The sequence below is a fragment of the Falco naumanni genome, chromosome 15 (assembly GCF_017639655.2).
Source record: "Falco naumanni isolate bFalNau1 chromosome 15, bFalNau1.pat, whole genome shotgun sequence".
In the NCBI taxonomy this organism is placed as follows: Eukaryota; Metazoa; Chordata; class Aves; order Falconiformes; family Falconidae; genus Falco; species Falco naumanni.
Window position 1 is genome coordinate 19,896,005 of NC_054068.1, and position 23,468 is coordinate 19,919,472.

The following is a 23,468-nucleotide window of genomic DNA, read 5'->3' on the forward strand; positions in this document are numbered from 1 at the left end:
AGCCCCCTTCGTGTTGCCTTAACTGTAACAGAACCTGTGGATCTCAGAGAAATAAGAAGGTTCTTCATTAACTTCTTTCTAGAGTTATGATGCACAAAGCACTGAAATAAACCTCTGGCTGCTTGGATATTCCCATTTCCCTAACTAAAAATAGCTCTCATCCTTGAGAAAGGCCACTGCATCTGCGCCTGATATTGTAATGAAATACTGAGATGCACCCATACTGTCAACTGAACCATTTCTAAAACACCAAGAAACTCTGGGGAATTCTCCCTTTAATTTATCTCTAGGAAATAACAGACAATTGGCTGCTTCTTACTCACCAGACCGACAGCAGCTCCTAGTGTATCTTATAAATGAGATCCTTTCCCTTAGCACTGAACAAAGTTTCTGTTTTGCTTCATCCAGCCTTACTGACCCATCACGGCTAACAGCACCAGACAAGACACAAAATTATTCACAAAGCTTCAGAATGAAAGGCATCCTTGCAATTAAACCAGGTTTGGAACGCTATGCTAAGGCATAACATGAAAATGCAGAAAGAAGCTTAGCTTGCAGCCCACACTTAAGCTAGACATGCATCTATTCCCAAGTAGAAGACGAGTTATAAGATTTATCAATATTCTTTGCACAAAGGATGGTTGCCAGGATGTGGGGATGTGGTTTCAAAGCAGTAGTAGGGACAGGCACGTTACTAAGTTGCCCAGAGATAACATTTTGGTGATTACTTGTTAATAGGTTATCAAGTTTCTGCCAAATTAGCATATCAAAAGTGCTCATTTTGACTTCTATGCCATCTTTAGACTTAAGTGGGAAGACAAATCACACCTGGTCCAGCCAAAAATTAAGACACTTAAGACACCAGACAGACAGATGATACTTGATTTGGGATAAAGCCTGTCAAAAGAATTTGAAAAGGCTTAGCATTCTAGATCAGTCTTTTGGAAAAAACATCAAAAAAAAACCCAAACAAAAAAAACCACAACCGAAAAAAACCCCTACCAAAACAAAACAAAATTATTCTGGAGTGACATCTCTTGGTCATTATTAAAAAGGAAAACTTTCAGCGGTAACTTAAAAGAAAAGTTATTTTGGCTCATCTAGGCTCATGTATTTTAATGTATTCCCTCGAGCTTAAAGAACTCTTATTATGAGTACACAACTGTCCTAGAGAAAGTGAAAATATACTCCACAGATCAGTAAAATACACTGTTTGAAATTAAAGAGGTTTTATCTGAGGCACATAAAAGCATGTGCTTACATCCATTTTCCTCAAACCTGTAAAAATTTAGCTACATGTGGGGTTTTTTCCCACATTCATTTTAAGATATCAAGAATAAATTTCCACTCTGGCCAGCATACATCTCCATGTGAAGCAGAAACTAGAGATCTATTTCAGCTTTCTTCTGCAAATTATTTTACCTACCCAAGAGACTTCCTCCAGTAATTAATTATTAGAAAGAAAGGTGGAAGGTAGCATAAAAACCATTGCAGGCAGGCAGCTCTAATATACAGATATATGTATCTCTATGCATATGTTTATGTATAGAATTATATATAGTGACACAAATTATAATACTAAAAATCTCATCAGACCAGCTGAGCTTTCATGTTTGCATGTCTAACAATCCAGAGTATTTCTAAATTTTAAATCACTGTATTTCTCAACATTTCCTTTAAGAAATTTGTTACATTTTATTAGCATTATGAAGTTTGAGAACTACAGCTTGCAGTCTATCAGATTATCACATAGAATTTAACAAAACAAATCAATAATACTACAAGATACGTACAGAATTGCACATATATAGCAGTGGTTTATGTTGTAGAAACAACTTAAGTAGGGACCACATAAAGCACTTCTTTTCCAGTCCAGAAACAGGGTTCACTCTTATGCATACTCTCACACTTTGCCACTCGTGAATTGTCACTTGAAAAAGAGATGTTAAACTTTTCTAATTGCAGCTCTCCTAGCAATAAGACCACATACTTCACCCATGATCATCATATACACTGCCACTTTGCAACGCACATCACGGGCACTTTGACTAAAGCCATACTGTCTATAGCCATATACAATATCCAGTCTTGCTTGTGTTTAAAAAAATCATCATGACTTACTAGACATCACTGTAATTCACTACATTAGAGTTTTAGACTGCCTTTTAGGTCTTTGGTGTGGGTCATTCTTTGCTTGTAGCATAAAGCATGTAACAATGATCTGTCTTCTTTCAGCTAAGAGAAGCATGGAAACCAAATTACAAACTCCCAAAGCTCTGTACTACACGTTCTGTTTCAACGGGCAGAGATATTGCAGTTCTTGCCTCAAAGCCTGATTTTATGCAAAGTCCTCTACAGTTTATTGCCAGAAAACACAGAAAACCAATTGCGTAGTTGCAGGTATGGTTCCTGAAAGGAGATCTCCAGGGGCTGAACACCGGAACAGGCTGCCCAGAGAAGCTGCAGAGTCTCCGTCCTTGGAGATATTCAAGACCCAGCCGGACACGGTCCTTGGCAGCCTGCTCTAGCTGACCCTGCTTCCAGAGGCTGGACTGGAACGACATCTATACGTCACTTCCAACCTCAGCGATTGTGTGATTCTGTAATCTCTTTTGGACTCTTGCCGTTTTGCATACTCTGCAGCTACACTAAAGATCATTACATCAACGTCACCAGGGGTGGGGGGGAATCAAGAGGTGAGATGCAGCCAAAATTGATTAACAGAACTTTTCTGCCACCAAAACATGAAAAGATTGGAGCACCACTGAAAACCAAATACCCAAACAACTCTGAAGTCTCCCTTAAGACTTAAAGGCGCTAATACAGCATGAGAAATCTCAAGAGTAACAAGCCACAGGTTTGCTATACAAAGCTTGAACACACACAACACACCATGACATGTCAGCTTTGGGAAATATTTTCACCTGGACTTTGTGCCTCAGGTCCTACACCCATGAGGGTTTCACATTTATTTACAATACTCTCCAAGGGCAGTTTTCTGCTCCTTCAGTCTTCAAACCCTAGTGATAATGTCAGCCTTATCCATGCTATGGAGGAATTTAAAGCATGTCAATACTACTGGGAGGCGCACAGACTGCATTTCAGCAGTATTTACAAGTATGATAACCCTTTATTGTGCTAGGTAACTTTTTAAACAGAGAATCCTATAGTAAGCCCTTGCCTTTGTTCATCTGTTAACTGCTATTCCACATATCTGATAATGGATACGTGGTGACCTTGTACTGAAATTGCTGGATGGAAAAAAAACAGTGCAAGCCACAGTGCAGCCACAAGCTGCAGCTATCTTCCCCCCCCCCCCCCCCCCCCCCTCTAGCAAAATAGGAAAAAAATACTGTATTTAGATACTATACAGACACAAACATGAAAAAGAAATTGCCCCTTGATTTCATTTCTTTGGAAGGAAAACTTGCAGAAGATGACAGAAGCAGCGCAGGTCCGCTCACTAGAAATGTTCAAAACCAGTATGGCCAGTCTGATTTCTCCTATTAAGAGGAAAGCAATTTTTTGCTCCACTGAACACTAATGCCTGAGATTCGGTGACTAAAGACTAGCCTGGACAAAAGCATGGTTTTCATTTCCAGCATGCCACAGACAATATAACTGCTCAATATGACCAGTGAAGTTCTGTATCACCTTATGCCTCTTGAGGTACTATGAGCTGTATTAAACAACTAAAGGAGTAATCAGTCACAATGGCCACCCTAAACATACATCTCTCTCGAGTACGTATTTCCCCAAACCAGCCAGCATTTCCACACAACTTTGGAATTTGCTCTCCTCAGTCTCAGGGAGATGAAGGATGTGGCACTGAGCTTCAAGCACCATGACTGTCCTCTCAAGTATATTATGCTGCTTCTTATTACCTACTAATCTTCTTGTCATTTTGTCTTCTGTCCTGAACAAAGGTCCAACAACAGCAAAGCAGGTGGTACCGCACACCCTGCTGCTTCTGCTGCTGTTCCAAAGCAGCTTCATCTATACTGGGTGCCTGTATAGACACAAACTCATACTGTTGCCTCTCTCACAGAAGAGAAACCAATTATTTTCCACCCATGGCATAAGCTAACAAAACTAACAGGGTTAAGGTCTCAACTATCCTATGCTTGGGGTTCTGTCACAGAATTCCAAATATCACAAAACTTCAGAAGTAGTCATTTAAAAATTCAGAATTTTGTTTGCATCCCCTTTTATCTTTTACTTTCTTGGGAAGCTGAAGTTCCAGGAGGTAATAGCACCCTGTCCCCTGTTGTCCTCCTCACTGTCATCACAGAGGTCACCACAGAGTTCTCCACACAGCCCATGTATACCTTGATTGCAAGAGTTCAAGGGAGAAAAATGGAAGGTACTCTTCAAGTTTATCACATCCTTCCATTCAACAAAACATAGAACAGCACTTTAGAATGAATCATGCTCCTTCAGAATTACACAGGAGGACTGGAAACTAAGCTTAGGTGAGGGCAGCCTACAGCTCATTTTCTGCATAAAAATAAGTTTGTTTAGCATGGTTCAGCAACAGGCAGGATACGTAATACAGAAATGGAGCAACAGTTGTCAAGCTTTATCTGCCCAGTGACAGTTTGTAGAGCTTTGAAAACAGACCATTGTGACTCAGGACTGTCTTAAGGGTGAAACTTCCCTATTATTTCTTTTTCTTTGGCTCATTTAAATTGGGCTTAGGTCTTTGTGGGACAAAGTAAATAGCTAACTAAAAGTTTTAATTCTTCCTAGGAAAGAATGCAAAAATCTAACCTTCTGCCAAGACAAAGATCTGTCCAAGCCATGCTACTTGAGCATTTTATGACCATTTTTGATTAATTATTTCTTAGATGGAAGTTTGCAACACCAGATTATTTGCATGCTTTCCAGCTATGGTATCTACAGCATCTAATTCAAGTAATGCATTAAGCATAAAAGGCAAGACCATGGTTCAGACCATCTAAATGTCACAGCAATCAGGTCACAGCTTTTATCTTCAAAAGCACAATCAGTTTTAATAAGAGAGTGTTGAAATATGCAGAGTACTCCATCAAATAAGCTACTTGAAGTTACCCTTGTGTAAGATAAGGCACCCCAGTCCAGCAACATAAGAATTTCAGTTTCTAGACTTGCTTTACTACCATATTATGTGTCAGGAAACTGCTAAATAAGGAAATACTGAGATAAAATAAATTTTCACCTTTAAATTAAACTGTATGAAAGAGCCCACTAGCTATCAAAAACAAAAAAAAAAACACAAAAAAAAGTGTATCTTGCAGAATACCTTCATATTTGTTAGCATAGATTATTCATGAGTCTGCCTTTAAGCAAAAGGAAACTCTGAATATTAGTAATGCAAAACAATCCATACTCTGCCAACCTTTTACCTACATTTCAAGCAGGATTACATTGGTGCCTCACACTCCTCACAGGCTGCTTGCTATCAGCTCAACTCACACAGCAAGTCATTACAGCCTGAAAGACAAGGTTGAACATACCTTCCAAACTCTAGGTTTTAATTAACACTGACTGCTATATTTCCTAAAGTCTTGATTTAAGCACAAGCTCTCTCACACAGTGTTCTATACCTCCCCCACTCCCACTTACCTCTGTTTCAAGGACAAACTTTCATTAGCAACGTGATCTTTAGCACTGGCTCTATTGACTGTAATGCATGGTACTGCTCTATTTGCTCAACACTACCTCATTGTTTGTAGTGCAAGCTTAACCAGTTGTAGGGGAATAGCCAATACCTGCAAAATTAAAGCTTTTTTTTTTTCCTGTTGGGTTGTTTTTCAGGGTTTTTTTTGTAGTAATATCTAAGGAAAGTAAGAAGAGAAGACATAAAAAGAAGGAAGACATACCTATTATCCACCACTCAGGTTCCTTTAAGATTCTTTCATATTCCTGCCTTTCCATTAAACTTAATACTGTAAAATCTCATAGGCATGGCCTTTCCTGAATAACAGCCTTAAGATCCATGAAGTATCTTTGCTTATATAAGAATCCAAGTGATTCTTGCTCAAACCCTTACAAACATCAGCAAAAAAGTCAAACTTTTATAAACTGTCTCTACTCTGATTCAGAAATGGGGAGTTTTCCCTTTCTCATTCAACAAGCTTTCACAAAACCATGGAAAAGTAGTAGCAGATCCCTAAATCAGCTTGCCTTTAATCTGCAAAATTTTAAAAGTCACAGAACTGATAGTTTGGGGGGGGGGGGGGAAGGAAAAATGAGTGTAAGAAATCATCATCTCTAATATTTTAACAGTTCATAACTGAGTAACATCAGGATTTACACTTCCAAGGGATTAAGACCTGTCCAGTACAGAACAAGGACATTAACAGTGACATCATTTAGACATTGCTTCCTCTTACAGAACTACATCCTCTCTTTCAGGTAGTTCCTTGTTTCCAAAATGTGTTCATTATGACTGAAAAGACTTAGGAGTTCTCTGGAATATAAGGCAAGTCACACAGCTTCTTGTAATCAACTCTCAGCATCTGAGGTTTATAGGAAGAGGGGGTTCAATTTATATTCTCTTTTATTTCTTTAAGCACACCACAAGAGCAGCAACTTTTTTCTCCTCCACTTATATTTACATGGTGCCATTTCACATGCTTTAAGCATACGCAAAAGTTTATCCTGTAAGCAGTTTAATTCTGCTCTAAGAAATAACATCGGCTAATACACTCGAGTAATCAATCAAACAAACCCCCAAACTCTGTCATAGTCATATTCTTGTGACTGCTATGTCTTTTCCAGTTCTCAATCCCATGCATCCCGCTCCAACAGTTATTTGATTCAAGATGTTAGATGTGTTACACACTGTTTTGTGTCTCTCTTCAGCTGCCAAGAGGTCCTAAATTAACTTTCAGGCTTTCAGGTACACAGCTACAGTAAGATCTGCTCACAAAGCAAAACCCCCACAGTGGTTTTTGCACTTTTATTTCCCAAGTTGCATACTGTAGCTCTACTTCACTCTTAGTGCAATTCACCGCAACAGAATTACTTAGCAGGAAAGCCTCTGCAAAGACATTTAATTTCACACACTGCCAATGTCTACACAATTCATTACAATGTTAAAGCACATGCTTCAGTGTCTCTAGAATTAGAACCAGAGGTTGGAAACATCACTAATTAAGTTTTTATTTCACTTCTGTAAGAATGATAACTTAATTCAGAGACTGCCCTAGAGCTCAAGTAATAGAACCTTTTCTTTTAAGCTAACAGGTGTTTAAGATCATCACAGAAGCCAAGGTTTTGCAAGAGAGAATACAGCTGTTCCTTAACCTTAAAATTAAGTTTCTTTCCAACATTTTAATGCTAACACAATATCCACTTCTCAACACTTTTTGCCCCTCTCTGCTCGCTGCAGCTTAACAAAGAAGGCAGCAGGGGGGAAAAGAAACTAAAATATTTTAAAACAAAATTTTAGGAGAACCAGCAGGGTTGTTTTTTCTGTGAGCATTTAAATTTCAATTCCTAATACCTTTTGTGTAATATTTATCTTATAACTCACACCTTCACAGCAGGGGGAACTAATGAATGAAGGGCAGATTAGTAAAGCCGCTGTTTACAAACAAAGCAAGAACAGAGTCTATTGTATAGAGGTATATTGGGGTAAGTTGTGAACAGTTTAAAGAACATCAACACAGATTTATCAGAGCAAAGCACTGAGAAAATGGCTTGTAGAGCAAACATGACTTCTGATTCAGTCATGTTTCTTAGGACACACACATGAAGAAGCCTTTCAGAGTACCAATATTTTCCTCCTTTCTTGAAATAAGGCTGCAGCTAACAGAAATTGATCATGATGGAAAACAACATTGTATCTCTGCAGTTTTTATGCAAAGCAGCAACTATTACAAAGAAAAAAATAAAGCTCTTCCAGAGCAGACAGGAGGTGGCAAAGATATGAATGCAAAGAAGGAGAATTACTGTTTATGTTTCCAATTAAGAGACACAAAAGTTCCAATTTTAACCACAGAAATTATACAACAAAACAAGGTTGACATAATGTTGCTTAAAAAAAAAATATTAATCTCCAAGCAGCATTTTCAGTTTTGGTCACAGCACTGCTTTGCTAGCAATATCAATTCCAGGATCTATGCATCAGTCTTAAACCTAACTGTTCAGCTAAGAAGTGCTGCAACACGTTGACAGAGATGTTGCCCTCATTTGACAGCACTTCACTACCCAGGACCTTTGGTGTTTGGTTTTTTTTTAATAAAAGGCGGGGGGGTGGGAATCCAACTAAACCAACACACAGATGCAAGGACTGTACAACACTTTCAAAAGCTGCGACAAGAACCATAAAAAATGCTACCAAAGGAAAAGAGCAACAGTAGAGGTTTGCAGACAATCCACAGCATCCACACAAAGTTTTCTAAGATGCTTCAATGTTAACATCTAAGAACCTGTAGAAGCACTGCATGTATACTTCTTGCCAAAATGGCAGGATACAAATCCCTTAGTTTCTCATTTATTTTTCCTCAGTCACCTCTCAAAACCCTGACAATAGTTCATTAACAGATTTTCAGTGACTTTTTCAGTACCTACGTACAGCAAGTTTAGAGGAAAGAAGTTCAAAGTTTTGAGGATCATGTAGTCCAGCAATCTCTGTATTAAAAGGCTTCTATAGTGTGTTAAACTGTCTTCCAATGAAGCTTTCTTTAAATAAAAAGCTCAAATACAATTTCAAGAAAATTTCAGTATACAGCTATAATATTACAGCTGCAAGAACACTCAAATGTCCTAATGACACAGTTTTCAAATGCTGCACAGCATCACACTGTGTGAAGACAGGCATTTCAGGCTACTCTGCACAGGTCATAGTAAAGTTTATTTTTCTATATATGCTAATGCACCCAGACTTGGTAAGGGATTTAACGTTACTGTTTAACTTCGCCAGAACAAGCAGCAGCATCCACTATCATAAAAAGTCTACTCAGGCTCATCCTCAAATCACAAGGCCAAATTATTCACTTCTAATGAGTGCTGGCACTTCTAATTTTAAGAGAAGACAGCCCAGCTAGCCAAGACTGCCACATTTTTATGCATGCAAAGAAAAGAATATGCAGCTTTAGACAAATTTCTTTATCTAACTGCTCATTTTGAGGTGAAAAGCACCTTAATATATGAACAAACCAAGGTTTAAGGGAATACTTGAGGAATTCAGGTGAAAGTATTGCAACCTTCAGAGAAGCTAAAGTTATCACTTTTCCACAAAACCTAACAGAACATAAAAGCTGCCACTAACAAATGTATTCACGTGATCTACACATGTATATTCATATATACATATATATAATATACATAACAGAGGAACTGTTTCTGCTATTAACTCTTCTCTGTTTTTAAGAGAACAGATTTGAATGTTTCAGCAATCACGTAGTGGGAGCTAGGGAGCACAGAGGATTTGTAAAGGGAAAAATACTTTACCTATACCATCAACAACAGAATGACAACCAGGGTTCTGAAAGAAAAGTTAGCTATCCATTTTCATTGCCAAAGAAAAAAAAAAATCCACACTGTAACAGCCAGCAGCTAGCTACAGGATGCATTAGCACATCCATACTTCCCCACAAACAAAGACTGACGATTGTTAGGTATCAGACCTAATTTAAGCAATGCTCATGTAAGTTTATCAAAGGAAGTAGGGAGCTATGAGATGCTAATGTATAGTAAGAGCCCTGCATAGGGCTACATGCCCAGAGTCCACTCTGCCCTCCTGTAAGAGCAGGAGTTTATGCCCTGACAACCTGAAGGCTGCCTTGTGACTATCAGGAAATCCTCATCGCTCACTGCTGATACCCAACCAAGGGCACAGTTTCACAATACAAACTGCCTGGGAGCCCAACCTGTCTTAAAACACTTCTTTCACCCACACTGCTTGCCCACACCTTGGCGTTACCACTGCCCTCAGAAAGACTACCTGATCTGCCACGCTGTACATCAGGCAGAACTGCTCCGCACCAGAGCTGGTTTTAACTCAGAGCAGTGCCCTGCCTCAGTTTCACATGCAGTCCTGAAAAATTCTGCATTGGCAGAAGCCAGGTGAAGGAGGTCCGTGCAGCAGCACCTACCCAAGTGAAAAATGCCACTAAAAAGTTTTCATACAACTGCAGCTGAGAACGTGATGCGGGGGCAGGAATACCTTAGGCTGGTATCACCATCAAACATGTTGGATCATGAAAGTACAACCAAAGGGTGTAGCTTCATGGGACGTGAGCTTGGACAGCAAAGCAGCTTAGAAGTTCCCACCCTACCTGCTCATTTCAGGGCTCCTGTTTACAGCACAGCTTCACAAAGAGTTTTACTGACACAACAAAAAGATGGGAAAGTATGGTGTAGGGGCAAGAAAGAAGCTGGCTTCACTGCTGAAGCCAAATCTTGTGAAACTACACCCTAAGTATTTGTTGTGGAGAGAACAGCCGGCTCAGTAACATTTGCCAAAGGTTTGCCAAACACCTGCTCCAAAACTTCAGCACTCACACCCAGCACACATTCAAAAATACAGACTATATTAGGAGTTTTCTTGACATGATGCCGTCACCAATCTGAAGTTGGAAGAGCAACCACAAGACTCACAAAAAAGCAAACAAAGAAAAAAACCACACACACCTCCAAAAAAAAACCCTCCAAAGCCAAAAGCCCACCTCCTGCATATTCAGGCTTCTTTCTGCAGTCTGAAGGTTCAGAGGTGTATAAAAAAAACTATATTCAAAAAATCATTTATCCAAAATGAAGGTGTGACAGCCGGTAAGCTGGCCAAGAAAACTTTTTGCTAGTGCTTTGTGAAGAAGAGGCTGCAGAACAAGTTCCTCTTAAAAAAAAAAAAAAAAAAAAAAAGCTGTAACAGGTTTATCAGGTTAGAGGAATTCACTGGTTCTTCCACCTCTCCCCCCACCCCATTTGTTTCCAAATGCTCATCTAACCAGCTTGTTTCTTGCTGTATTTGTTGATATGTGAGAAAATAAATTGCACCTGCAGCTCAGCTGGATGATCAATAGGCAGCCAAAGGCTGTTTAGAGAACTGGTAATTTGCTATCACCTGATGAAGTGGCAACCCCAACAGTATTTTCAGTTTATGCATAGTTTAGGAGTACAGGAAAAAAGGCCCAGCTTTGCCTTTCTATGTTTAAGTGTATGAATCAAATCTGTCATTGGTGTATTGCATTCAACGTACAATGGGATGAAAGATAGCAAGAATAGGTCAGTCTTTCAAACAATTTTTTTAATACTTAAATGTCAATCCATAGATTAAGTTTGGATGCTTTCAATAGGTTCAAAACCAGACCCAGCTCTCATGAGAGCCTCTCCTTTTATATATATCGTTCAAAGAAAGATGGTAATTACAGCTAAATACTACAGACAGCTCTCCAAAATTATTAGCTCTTCTGAGACTTATCCTTTGTCAGGGAGACATGCAAATACTGCCTTGCAAAAGGAAACTAACATGTCTTAAGGCAAGTCATGCTGATTCAGCCAGGTTTTCTGTATGGGAAGGCTTAAGAAATCCACACTTCCAACTTGGTATTCTATCTTTAACTTCAAACCGCCATGGCTAGAATCAGAGAAGCCCATGAAGATGTCAGCTTTTTGATGACAGAGTAACGGGGCTGAGAAAAAGGCAAAGTTCATTTTGGTTTTGTTCTTTAAAAGCAAGCTTCCGTTCCTGCAAGGTTTCAGAGAGCAATCTGAAAATAATTTCCTCCCTTAAAAGCTTGGAAACCATAAAGCTCCAGCAGTTATTTAGAAAAATATGAATAACATGCTGAAAAAGCCAGTCCTGCAACATGAGGATCCGAACAACTTAGCAAGAATGTCCCAGTAACGCATGCGACACTATTCCCTTTAGTAAGTAGGGTGGGTAATTACATCACAGGTTCAAGACATTTCCAAATACATACTTGATCAAGAGATCTCCCACTTACTTCGTTAAAAAAAAAAAAAAAATCCTCACATTTTTCTACTCAGTAGCATTCTGCAACTACAACACATCCCAGTCAGCAGCTGCAAGTTCACCATTATTGGTCCAACAACAGAGATAAATTATTAATGCCATTTTGAACTGACATCAAGCAGACTGCTTCCAAAGGGCACACATTTTATGACTTCAGGTAACTGTCTCTAATACTTGTACATTATCTGGATATCCCCTCCCAACCCAAAACATAGCTATCAAAACACTGCACATCACCTATTAGAAAATACAGCTGGATCCCATAGATACACTAGCATCTGCGAAATCAAAAGCTTATTACCCTATACAGTATTTAAAAACTTGCAGCAAAACGTATAGAATATACACTGCAGAAAACAGCTCAGTTATTCGGGAGCACTGTGCTTCAGCATCTTACTTTGTAAAATTACACAGCAAAAATATATCAGTGGGGAACCATATTTTAGAATATTTCTTAAGACTAACTCAAGTAGAAAGTCATGTGAGACGCAACACTGTAAGAATACGAAGTAAAATTGAAATGATGCATCATTCCTGCGTTGTTACAAGCAGAGTAAAGACTTAACCACAGTTTACAGGCTTTTGGTAGACCCTATCATTGCTGGAAAGTGAACTAAATGGCAATAAATGGAGGCTTTCAGTTATCAGTGGAAAAACTCCAGACCCACAGTAGCTGACCTACTGCTTACCAGTTACAAATCACAGCATCAGAATCACAGAATGGTTGAGGTTGGGAGAGACCAGAGAAAAGTTACAACAGATTTGTGCTTAGCAATTCTCACTTCCCTCTACATGCAGAGACTGGGAACCCAAGGCAAAAGCCAGAAGCAGGCACTGAAACTTTCATTACCATGACTGAGATGTGTGCTTAAGTGAGTGATTTTCAGCTACATCATCAAATTTTCTACCACAATCCAAGCAGGGCGTGGAAAGCTAATTTCACATACTCTATAACATTATCTCAAATCAAGGTAAGAGTCTACTTCCTTTTCCTCTGCCTTTTCAAATAACCACTTCACCCACCTGGGCTTTTGCTAATCAAAACACTTGGGGGGGGGAGGGAGAAAAAAAAAATGTTTTGACAAATACCTGAGTTATCCGTAAAACACACAATGCAATTGATATGGATTGACTTATCTTCAAAAATGCAGAAAAAGATCTAGTACTAAAGAACACGGAATTGTGCTTTTTGCCACCATTGCAAATGGGAGGATCAATCAATTCTCACCTAAATCTCACCGAGTCAGGAAACATGGAGAATGGAGATGAGCTTAGGTAAAGTGTGTTCCAGAAGACCTACGATGGAACTGGCCACATCACAACTGGCATCCAGCAATTAATAGCAAAATCATTATTTAGCTGCACAGATATGCCAAAGAAAAAGGAAAAAAATGGTTGTTTTTCAAGAGTCTCTACCCACCTACACACAAAGGTAGTATTTCCGTTTATTTGCTAAAGCAGACCCACCTACAGTGCAATTTACGGCAATAAGATACAATCTCTCATAAAGTATTGAGTATAATTAAAGTGTGTCTGTTATAAAGGTAAACAGAGTGTACTAGGCTAAGCTGTTCCAGATGTCTTTAGTGCAAGATCTGGGACAAGATCAAACCTGCAACTGCACATTTTCTCAGGGGTTATTCTGAAGCTTAAAAAAAAAAAAAATTCTCACCTTGGTTTTGGACTCTAGCATGACTAGTGCAAGTAGAAAGAGAATAAACGTCATCTTCAGCTAATGTTGACAGATTTCAAGACACACAGAAGTTACACGTTTCTATTTTCAAAGATACTCCTGAGTGCAAGTGTTAACTACTCAATATCAGACAGGGTTAGGACCTAGTCTGCCAAGTTATCTGTGTCACCAGAAGTTACAGCAACATGAACCTGTTCTACCGCCTAAGCAAGTTTCTTGCTGAAACACACCTACGAATGATTCAGACAAGGTGTGGAAAGCCAGCTTTATGTGTTACACAAAAATGCACTATTGTATTTTTCCATTCAAGCACATTTCGGATATGGAAGAGACAGTGAAAGCAAGCAAGCTCAGGAGCTGCCTACCTATATGCCACTTGCATTGAATTTTCTTAGGCAACTTGGGGCCTCTTGAACCACGAGGATGATACAAATTTACAGTTTCCTGTTTCAGTGTGATATTAAGTGAGCCAAAGAGCAAATCATAGAAACAGAAAACCCAATCACTTCATAATCCACTAAACCAAGCCCATCTAGAAAAGTGATACACAACAAGCACAGCTGATGTTTTATGAAAGTACAGTTTTTAAGATTTCAACTAAGTTTAAGAACAACAAAGGAGAAAAGGTCAAGTTTTTGAATACACATAGCAGTGAACCTATAGATTAAAACACGCCACCTGGATTTTGAAAGTGTGATTAGCACTGCTAAATTAAATAGTGCTCTTATTGGCCTACTGTTTTAAGGCTTGATTAAGAAAAATTGGGAATAAAGGGAGACCCATCAAAACAATCAGGAGCTAGATCTTCCAAGGACCAGTGCATCAGCTCAAATACTCTGGTACTGCACATAACTCAGAATTATGGAGTTCCCATTTCAAATGGTTCAGGTCTCCTTTGGGTTTACTTTAAAATAAGCACAACAACTTGCTAGCAATTTCAAAGCGAAAGGCAAAATTAAAGTCTATTTCTTTTATCAGATCAACTGAGTCTTGTCCCCAGGCTTCACCCTGAATAACCCCTGCTCCCACAGCAGCACCTCACCTGCTGAAGAACCCGGTCCAGTGGTTCAGCTTTGCTCAGCCCCTCTGGTGTTAAGCCACTCACTTCGCGACACTGCTCCGTTAAGTCCAAGTTGTCTGCTTTCACCAGGGATTTATGTAGCGTCCCCACCTAAAAACATTTCAGAAATTACGGACAGAAGTGAAGAACCATCAAGGTAGCTCTTTTTAACAAGGCGGTCAGGCCGCAGAAAAATCAGAAAGGTGCAGTATCACGTCCCCGATAACGATCGCAACGAGGCAAAAGCATTTGGCGATTTCACAAAGGGAAACCTTTTGCTCCGGTTCCCCCCCCCCCCCCCCCCCCCCCCCCCAGGAGAGCCGCGCTCCCTGCCCCGCTGAGCCGCAGCCCGCTCCCATGCCATGCCTCCTGCACCGAGCGCCCATTTCTGCGGGAGGAAACTGCAAAAGGGAGAAATCTCATAGTATGAACGCAGTTTCCCGAATCTATTCGTGAAATTGATAGTCGTGTTTGTATTATCAAAGCCCTGGGGATGGGGGGGGGGGGGGCGCTTTTTTGTGATAGGGCTTTTGGAAGGAGAAAAAAAAATAGCGCGTATTTTCAGATTAACCTACAAATTCATGGAAGTCTTAAAGGTTATCTGAACGTTGGGTTTGAGAAAATTAAAAAAAAAAAAAAAAAAAAAAAAAAGTCTCCCGCAACAAGGCCGCAAAGGGTCCAACGGTTACCCAGCGGAGCTGCCGGGGAGCCCCACGCCTGCAGCCCGGGGCGGGGGGAGGGGGGGGGGGGGAGGGGAAAGGGGGGTCAGCTTTTTGTTTTAAAGGTTCAAAAGTCCATAGATCTTTTGGAAGCTACAGACGTGCGAAGGGGGACGGGGGGCAGGGGGGTTTGGAAGCGGCCAAACTTTCTTTCCAAGTTACTTCTTCCTTTCAAAAGGACTAAACCCGGGAGCTTTCTAGGGGGAATAACCCGGGAGCGAGGGACCCCCGGGGCCGGGCCCCGAGCTCCCCCCCCGCCCCCCCTGGGTGCGTTTGCGAAAGGAACGAGCGGCTGCGGGGTGGTGGCGAGCGGCCGGGCTCGCCTGCTCGCCCTGCGGCCGGGCAACGCGCCCTCGGACCGGGTGTCGAAGCCATACCTTCTTGCTGTGTAGATCCACAACTTGCCACACCAAGAGAATTAGTTCCCTCTCATCCGAACCCAGTTTAGCCCCATATGCACCAGCTGTTGCCCCAAACAACACCACCAAAGAGTCACTGTGCGAAGCCGTCATGACCACAGGGGGAAACAACTACAATCAAAAGCAGAGGTCAAAAAAAGAGAGAAAAAAATAAAAGAAAGACACAAACAACAAAAAAAAACCCACAAGGCTCACCCCCTACCTCCAAGTGATCAAAGGGGAAAGGAGCGAACGAGGAGTCACAATATCAAGAGAGGAGAAAGAGCTCTTTAGGAGGGAGGGTGTTGGAGGCAAAAAAAATGGAGAAAGCTCGCATCTCTACCTGCTCCCGGTGATCTCCTTCTTCCCGGGGCTGATTGGGAGGTGAAATTAGCAAGCTGTGGGTTTCTTTCCCTCTGACATCATGGCAGAAGCCCAGCCTGGGCTTGGGCTTTTTTTTTTTTTTTTTTTTTTCCCTTCCCCCTTCCCCTTCCCCTCTCCTGAGTTACCTGCCCTCGGTGCAGCTCATGTGACTCTAGTCAATCTCCCAGAGGGCCAAGGCCATTGGGCGTCTGCGAAAGGTGTAGGAGGGACGCAGGGAGCATCAGCGCCTGGCGGATCCGGCCTGATTGGTTTTTGAGGCAGATCAGAGGAAAACTCCCTTTTCCCTCGGTCATTCCGCCTGTAGGAAGCGCCTCTTACCTGCTTTCGGTTCTGCGGGACCGCGGCCCCTGGGGGGCTTGCGGGGCTCCCTGCGCTCCGGCCGGGCCCGGCTTGTTGGAAAGCTGAGGAGTACACACGTGCAGTGGCTCAAACACCACCGATGGCTTTGCTTTGGGACACGCGCGAGTCTTCACCTGCCCGTTAATCGCCTTTTGCGCGCGTTGCTGCGCCTGCACTGAGCTACCGAGGCCAGCGTTAATGTATAATAAAAGTGTAGTATTATACAGGAATCTTTAAGGGCTGTTGCAGGCAGAAGGTACTTTGCATTTTAGGGCCTGCTCTGCATACGGTTTGCAAATGCAGGTCCTAGTAAAATATTTTTGGGTTTTGAGAATGAGTGCATCTAGGACTTTTTGCAAAATAGAAATCTAAAGCCCTGTGTTCCCTACCCTGCAACAGCTCGGTGAAGAGCTGCCTCCTGGGCATTAACTGCAGCTCAAGGCCAGCAGTTGTTCTCTACACCTCTTCTGGTTCACGGGGGAGACTCCCCAATGGGAAAACACCACCTAGTTTAGCTACTATGAGCATTTCTGCTCAATGGGAGCAGCAGTAATCTTTGTAACACCGGGGACTGAAACAATTTTTGGAGAAACTGTCAAACTCAAATTTATTTTAAAGCAGACATAACAATCAAAAAGCCTCTAAACTGTTTTGACCATGGTTTTGGTTGGTGGTTTGTTGTTTTTTTTACTGCCACCACTGACGAGTTACTAACCATTTTTAAAGTCCAAATGCTGCAAGTTAGATCAGTCATAATTTTTCTTTTCATCAATTAAATCTTCAGTTTGTACTTTAATATTAGTGTTGTGTGAAATACAGTTTTCACTGAATGAAAAATGGTGCAGCTATTTAGCTACTGATGTCTACCATAGGAAAATGCAGAGCTGGACATTTAACTGTGAATATCTGATGGGTTTAAATATTAACATCAAATTTTCTCTTCTTAACATGCCAATTTTATAATTGGTTAGTTACAGCAGTTATTATGGACCTCCTTTGGCAAACACTGATTCACATGCTAACACCATCACCAAGACTATTTCCATTTATTTCAATGAAAGTGAAGTACAGCAAAGATGCTGTCTCATGCGAATTATCTTAGAATTCACGTATTGCAAGTATGTACCTGGCAGAGGCCATGCAGGGAGCTTCACAGTGCACAGGTGTATCTCACTGAACATTACAGGGTAATTGTTTAATGCCTCTCAGCTGTTGTCTCTGCTGCTCACATGCACAGCTGCCTGAAAAAAAGTCCTGAAGACAGATCATTGTTACAGAAAGGGCAAATTCCCACTCAGACATGAAAACTTCCATTTGTAACATATATATTTATATACTCAAAATGTTTTCAGCAATTTATTTTCTGGCATCGCTGAATTAACGCAACAGCTATATATTCCTCTGTCAATACATGTCTAGAAGTCCTTCATAAAATAAAACCCTGAATAAAAGCATAACAGCCTGTTCATTGTGTATGGGATGATTCTTATTCCTTAAGTCTGTAATAAAAACCATAAAAAAACATTGCTTTCTAGTGTGAGAACTGTTCCTCTTATCCAACCTATTTCACTCTTCATGAAAACACATATACCGTGGGGGTGTTTGGGGGAGGCAGTGTCTGTACACACAAAGGTACACACAGATTTTACCTGTAGCTATGTTCGCAGAAGTACCAGTCTGCTACAATTTAGCTGCCTTCGTGAGGGTGTCATTTCATAGCCCTAATATGTAATTACTTCGTAGGAAAGGGATTATAATTAGCAGATTTCTGTAGAAGATCATACACGTCATTATTCTTGGCCAGCTTGACATATATGCTCACAGGCCTCAGTGAACTGGCACAGAGAATGCCCATACATTTGCAATTGTCTTTTAGGATCTAATGTGAAAGACAAAGGTAGCATAATTCACTTACAGCAACCTGTCAAATTAAAGGAGTACTATTCATATCAATGCCAAAGACCCTTGAAAACTTACTTCAGATCTACGCATGGTATCAGAGGCTAGTGAGCCCAAAAGCTTGCATCCTTTTCACAATTATATTAGCTCATCTAATAAAATGTAGTAGCTCTTCCTACAAAACCCATCTGGTTTCTACTCCTAGACTATATTGACTCATATAATTCTACTGTAACTGACTTCTCAAAACTATTCTAGCTAAATGGACTTCAAACATACTCTAAAATGTTTAAAAGAAAAATTTAAATAAATGCTGGCCTTCCTGGGATTTCAGACATTTTCAAGTATCAGATTATGCAACCAGTTTCCCATTCACCTCCTATCTACAACCCTCCATCTCTCTGCATGCAACCCTTAATTATACCAGTCTCTGCAATGTTATTGATCTAAAAAATTTAAAGGAATGACATCGTATGTGTTCATGGAGCAGCAACAGGATCCATTTCCTGCAACAACGTGTGGGACAAGCCTTTGTACACTAAGCATTAGAAAAGTTAATTTGTAACCAAGATCTTGCTGAAATAAAGAGTTATTGCTCACCTTTAGCTTTAATCTTGGCAGGCATATTTATAGAGGTTCTTGTTTGTAGGCTTCATACAAGGATAATGTCTCATAAATGTAACTGGGTGGAGAATAGAAGTTTTCAAGATGGACATTCATTGTTATGCAAGTTCAGTATTGTGATTATTTTGTTTCTTTTTTAAGCAAACAAAACTGGAAAATAGAATGGATTTACAGTTAGATCACATGAGAATGATGAAGAAGCTCATTAAACGCATTGTGCTTGCAATGGACAAATCTGTAGTGACAAATTCATTCTCACTATACACACTATACTGCTTCATGAATCAAGCCAAACAAAGACAAAAAAAATAGAAAACAACACCACCCCTTTTACCTTTACTACAGTATTGTTAAAACCCCCTGTGGACAGAATGTCCTGATCACTGAAGCCCTTTTATTATAGCCTAATAAAAGGAGTAAGAAACTTGGAGACATGAGATCTGGAGTAATATCCTGGCCACATTCAGCAATACTTTAATTACCTTTCAGGAAAACTAGAAGTCAATCTTCTATTCTGAACTTGTATAATATTGAGAAGTTATTTGTCTTCCTTACAAATATTTCACTCATCAGTTAAAAAGAAGACAATGATTATGATGATGTTTAACCTTGTAAAATGGTTTGAAATGCCCTGAGAAAAATGAACTATCTTTGAATTCGGGTCTAACTTCAGAATTGGCCATGCTGGTGGGGCAGGGAGCTTGGACCAAATGACCTCTAGAGGTCTCTCCTAGCTGAAATTATTCTGCAGTTCTGAGAAACAGAGATGCTAAATTAAGGAATTATGGACTTTGGTGTCTATTTGCACAGTAGGGATAGTAATAAATTATCTGTGTGCCTCAGCACCTCCAAACTGAACTGGCACAGGAAGTAAAAGTTCTGTAAGTGAGCTGTAGGTAAATGTGAAAAGACATATATATTTCACACCCTTTTAGTCCTTGGCTCCTGGATGGGATTATAAGCAACTGTAGCAATCTTTTCTGAAGGAGGAGCTTAGTGTAATTCCTGAAACATAAACCCATATGTAAAGAATTTTCTGGCATCCTTTCTTTAACAGCAAATGAGTGGGAAAGGGCATGGGAACAACTGCTTAACAGTGTTCTTTGATTGCTGTCCAGATGTTTAGAGAGATCTGATTTTTCGGTCTGCCTGGTAGGTCTGTCATGATTACAATGCAGTGTAGAAACATGAAATAATTTCCACTGTGTTATTCACAAAAGCTCGGCAATGTGCAGAAGTGCTTCAGAAAGGTGGTTTCCAATGGAGTATTAGCTTGCATGTATTAGCCCCATCAAGCCATTCTGAAAGCACTCACTTAGAATCCTGTACCAGTTGGAATTTAATTTCAATTGACTCAAAAGTAAATTAAAACATAGAATTGGTGACTAGGCAAAATAAATAAAAATTAAATTACTTCCCCTATTATTTTACATAGCTTCTCTTCTTTATGGGATGACAATCAATCCAGAGTCTTAATCCTACAAAGGTTTTATACATGCTCAGATCCCATTTGAGTGCAAGTGTATGCTGTTTGGCTGCATTTCTCCAGACTACAGGTATCAGGCTTTGAAAGATCTAAGCATTTACTTTTCTATCAGATTTATGGACAGATAAAACATGCTGCATAGTAGTGTCTTTCATCAATATTATTCTAGATTTACATTAAAGTTAACAGTTTACAACAAATACACAGTGAATTTTTTTTTTTTTCTCATCAGAAATGCAGCTTTCCTTCAAATAACTTACTAAACAGCTTTCTGGAACTAGAATTATTAGCTGGTGGGGACCTCTGGAAGTCCTCTTACCCAACACTGTGCCCACAGTTGGACTAGTGCCAACACTATACTGAACCAGCTAACGCTTTGTCTAACTATGTCTTGAAAACCTCCCTGGATAACCTGTTCCAATGCCGTACTGCTTTGCTGGTGAGAAACCTTCTCCTAGCGGCTAGTCTGATCTCACTGCTAAATTTTTAAATAATTCACTGCAACTAGTTGAGACAGGATCTTCAAGTTGTGGTTAGACAAGCCATGTGATACAATTTCTGTTACCTAATGAGATGAATATGCAAGTGAAAGTTTCAGGTAGTAATCTACCTTACCTGTGACCGAAAATTCACTTTGTGCGAAGCCTTACTGCCCCTAGAACCTGCCTAAATAAATCTTCACTGCAATTGGTCACTGTTTTACTAGTCTCAGGTATAATATGAAAATGGAAATGCAATGGAAAATATTATTTCTGTAGCAGGTTTTTAAGCAAATTGATGTTCAGCCTTAGATTAAACCACTTACTACTTTTATTATTATCACTAAACCATCCTCCCTTTGTCTATTGAAAGGATATAGCAGTTTACAAATCTGTCAGTGTGACTGCATATCCAACAGTAAAAAATTAATGATGAGGTTTAATACAATGAGTTGTTAAACCAGCTATAAAGAAAAAAACCCACTACCACCATCCCTGCTACCACCACTATCACACTTCAGCAAAACCAGTAAATACATATATTAATTACATAATTAACTGCAATAGCTAAAAGCCAAAATGCTGGCTTTGATTTATTACTATTTAAATGCAATTAAATAAAATAATCTTATTAATTTATAAACAAGAAAATTAAAAATTACTTTGCATGCTTAAGGTTCAACAGGATAAACCTTATATCCTCTTGTGAAAAATCAAGTGGTTAACTCATAACAGAAAATGAGAATGACCTGATGTCTACATGAAGGATTTAGTCTGCGTCATTTTATGCCTCATATTTAACAGAGAAACTCAGAGACTTCCAGTCATAGGAATAGCAAGACAGGAAACCCAGCAGTCCTTTAACTTTTTACAAAAGAACTTTTGTATTCATTCCTTCACTGAATTAATGATATTCAGCCGCCCATTTTCCCCCACATAAATGCATTCACACTGTAGACCTAGAAAGTTCTCGCAAGTTCATTGAAACACAGAATCACTGATGTTTCAAAGTCAGAGAGCCAAAGCAACCTGGAACTTTGGATATCCAACTCCAGTCGCCTTGCATGCAAACATAAAAACTAATTAGACAACATAAGAAATAGAAATGTCACTACCTACATGAAAAGATCTGCATGCTATATCTTAGTTACTGAGAGCTGATAATCAATTCTGCAATATAGCAGTGATGAAAGAACTGATCCCCAAGTGCATACAAAGGACTGTATACTGGAAGTCCAAACTGCTCAAGGCAAAAACCCCAACTGTATGTATTACACAATTAATGAATTTATGCAAGTTACATTTTCTCAAGCTTTACTGACAACTGGCCAACACTAGCCCCATGAGAGTATCTTGGCAGAAATTACTAAGCTCTGGGTTTTTATTCAGATTGTACCACAAGCTCTCAGCTGACTTAAAAACCCTGATAAAAAAGGAGGGTGTGTTCCTACAATACTTCGTTCCCATTTGATTTAGCTGCTCTGATATTTAACCTGTTTCTTCATTATAATTTAATTAAACTTATTCCACATACAGATATGCTAATGCACATCTTTTTCTCACCGCAGTATAAATACAAGTAAAATACAAATGCAAAACTTAAGCAAAACCTAACCACCTGTTGAAGTACTTAGGCTTTAAAAACATTTAATCGAAGTATTTTGTATAATAACCTGATGAATACAATTATGTGCATCCAAAACAGACATGATAGAAGACCTGTCATTCAATGCTTTCTTGGTCTTTCATCTTGATTATGTTTATTTTGCTCCACTTCATTTCTACTACCATTATTACATACTTGGGATCTGACGGGGATTTCGAACATGCTTGAGGTCCTGTTCTCTCCAGTTACAAGGATGGAACAATTTCCCCAAGGAATCAGGCCTCTGATACACTTTTGTATTTTTGTTTTTACCACCTTTATCTTGTAAGTACATGGTCTTTAAAAAGTTGCCTGACTTGTTGCTACCAGACTCTAGCAGAATTAATATGCCAATTTCTAGGAAGATTAGATGAGCTTATTTCCTGCTCTACCATTTGTAACTTGATAAGACAACTATAGGTTTTGCAAAGATACCTCTTTTTTTTTTACAGCACCTCTAGATCCAATTGCTTTCATGGAAGACTAGTTTACACTGAAATGTATTATATAGTTACAGTTATGTCAGTAGAGTCCTCAGTTTCTTACTCAAATACATTCTCTTGTTTCTATTCAACAAATCCTCTCTTCAGTTTAACCTCTGAGCATGGTTGAGCAAATATGCTTCTTCCTTTGGCCTGATGATAGATTTTATATACTGTGGAATAGACAGTGGAAGTAAGATAGAAGTAGTGTCTTTACCGATACATCTGGCTGATACTAGAGAGTGATATGAATTCCTGAGAAAAAACATTCTCAAAGTAACATATTGCACAGTCA

At 39.7% G+C, this 23,468-nt stretch overlaps 1 protein-coding gene across 4 annotated transcripts in view; it reads right to left on the reverse strand.

The window, feature by feature from the left end:
- The window catches only part of ESRP2 (epithelial splicing regulatory protein 2), a 46,768-nt gene extending 30,454 nt beyond the window's left edge, over positions 1-16,314 (reverse strand). For all 4 annotated transcript variants that reach the window (XM_040614963.1, XM_040614959.1, XM_040614960.1 and 1 more), the window contains exons 1-3: positions 16,179-16,314; positions 15,815-15,967; positions 14,701-14,829 (exon numbers count right to left, since the gene is read on the reverse strand). In XM_040614963.1, coding sequence (XP_040470897.1) covers positions 14,701-14,829; positions 15,815-15,949 — 264 coding nt within the window. In that variant the 5' untranslated portion in view covers positions 15,950-15,967; positions 16,179-16,314. The remainder of the gene's footprint in view (positions 1-14,700; positions 14,830-15,814; positions 15,968-16,178) is intronic.
- Between the last annotated feature and the right edge of the window lie 7,154 nt (positions 16,315-23,468).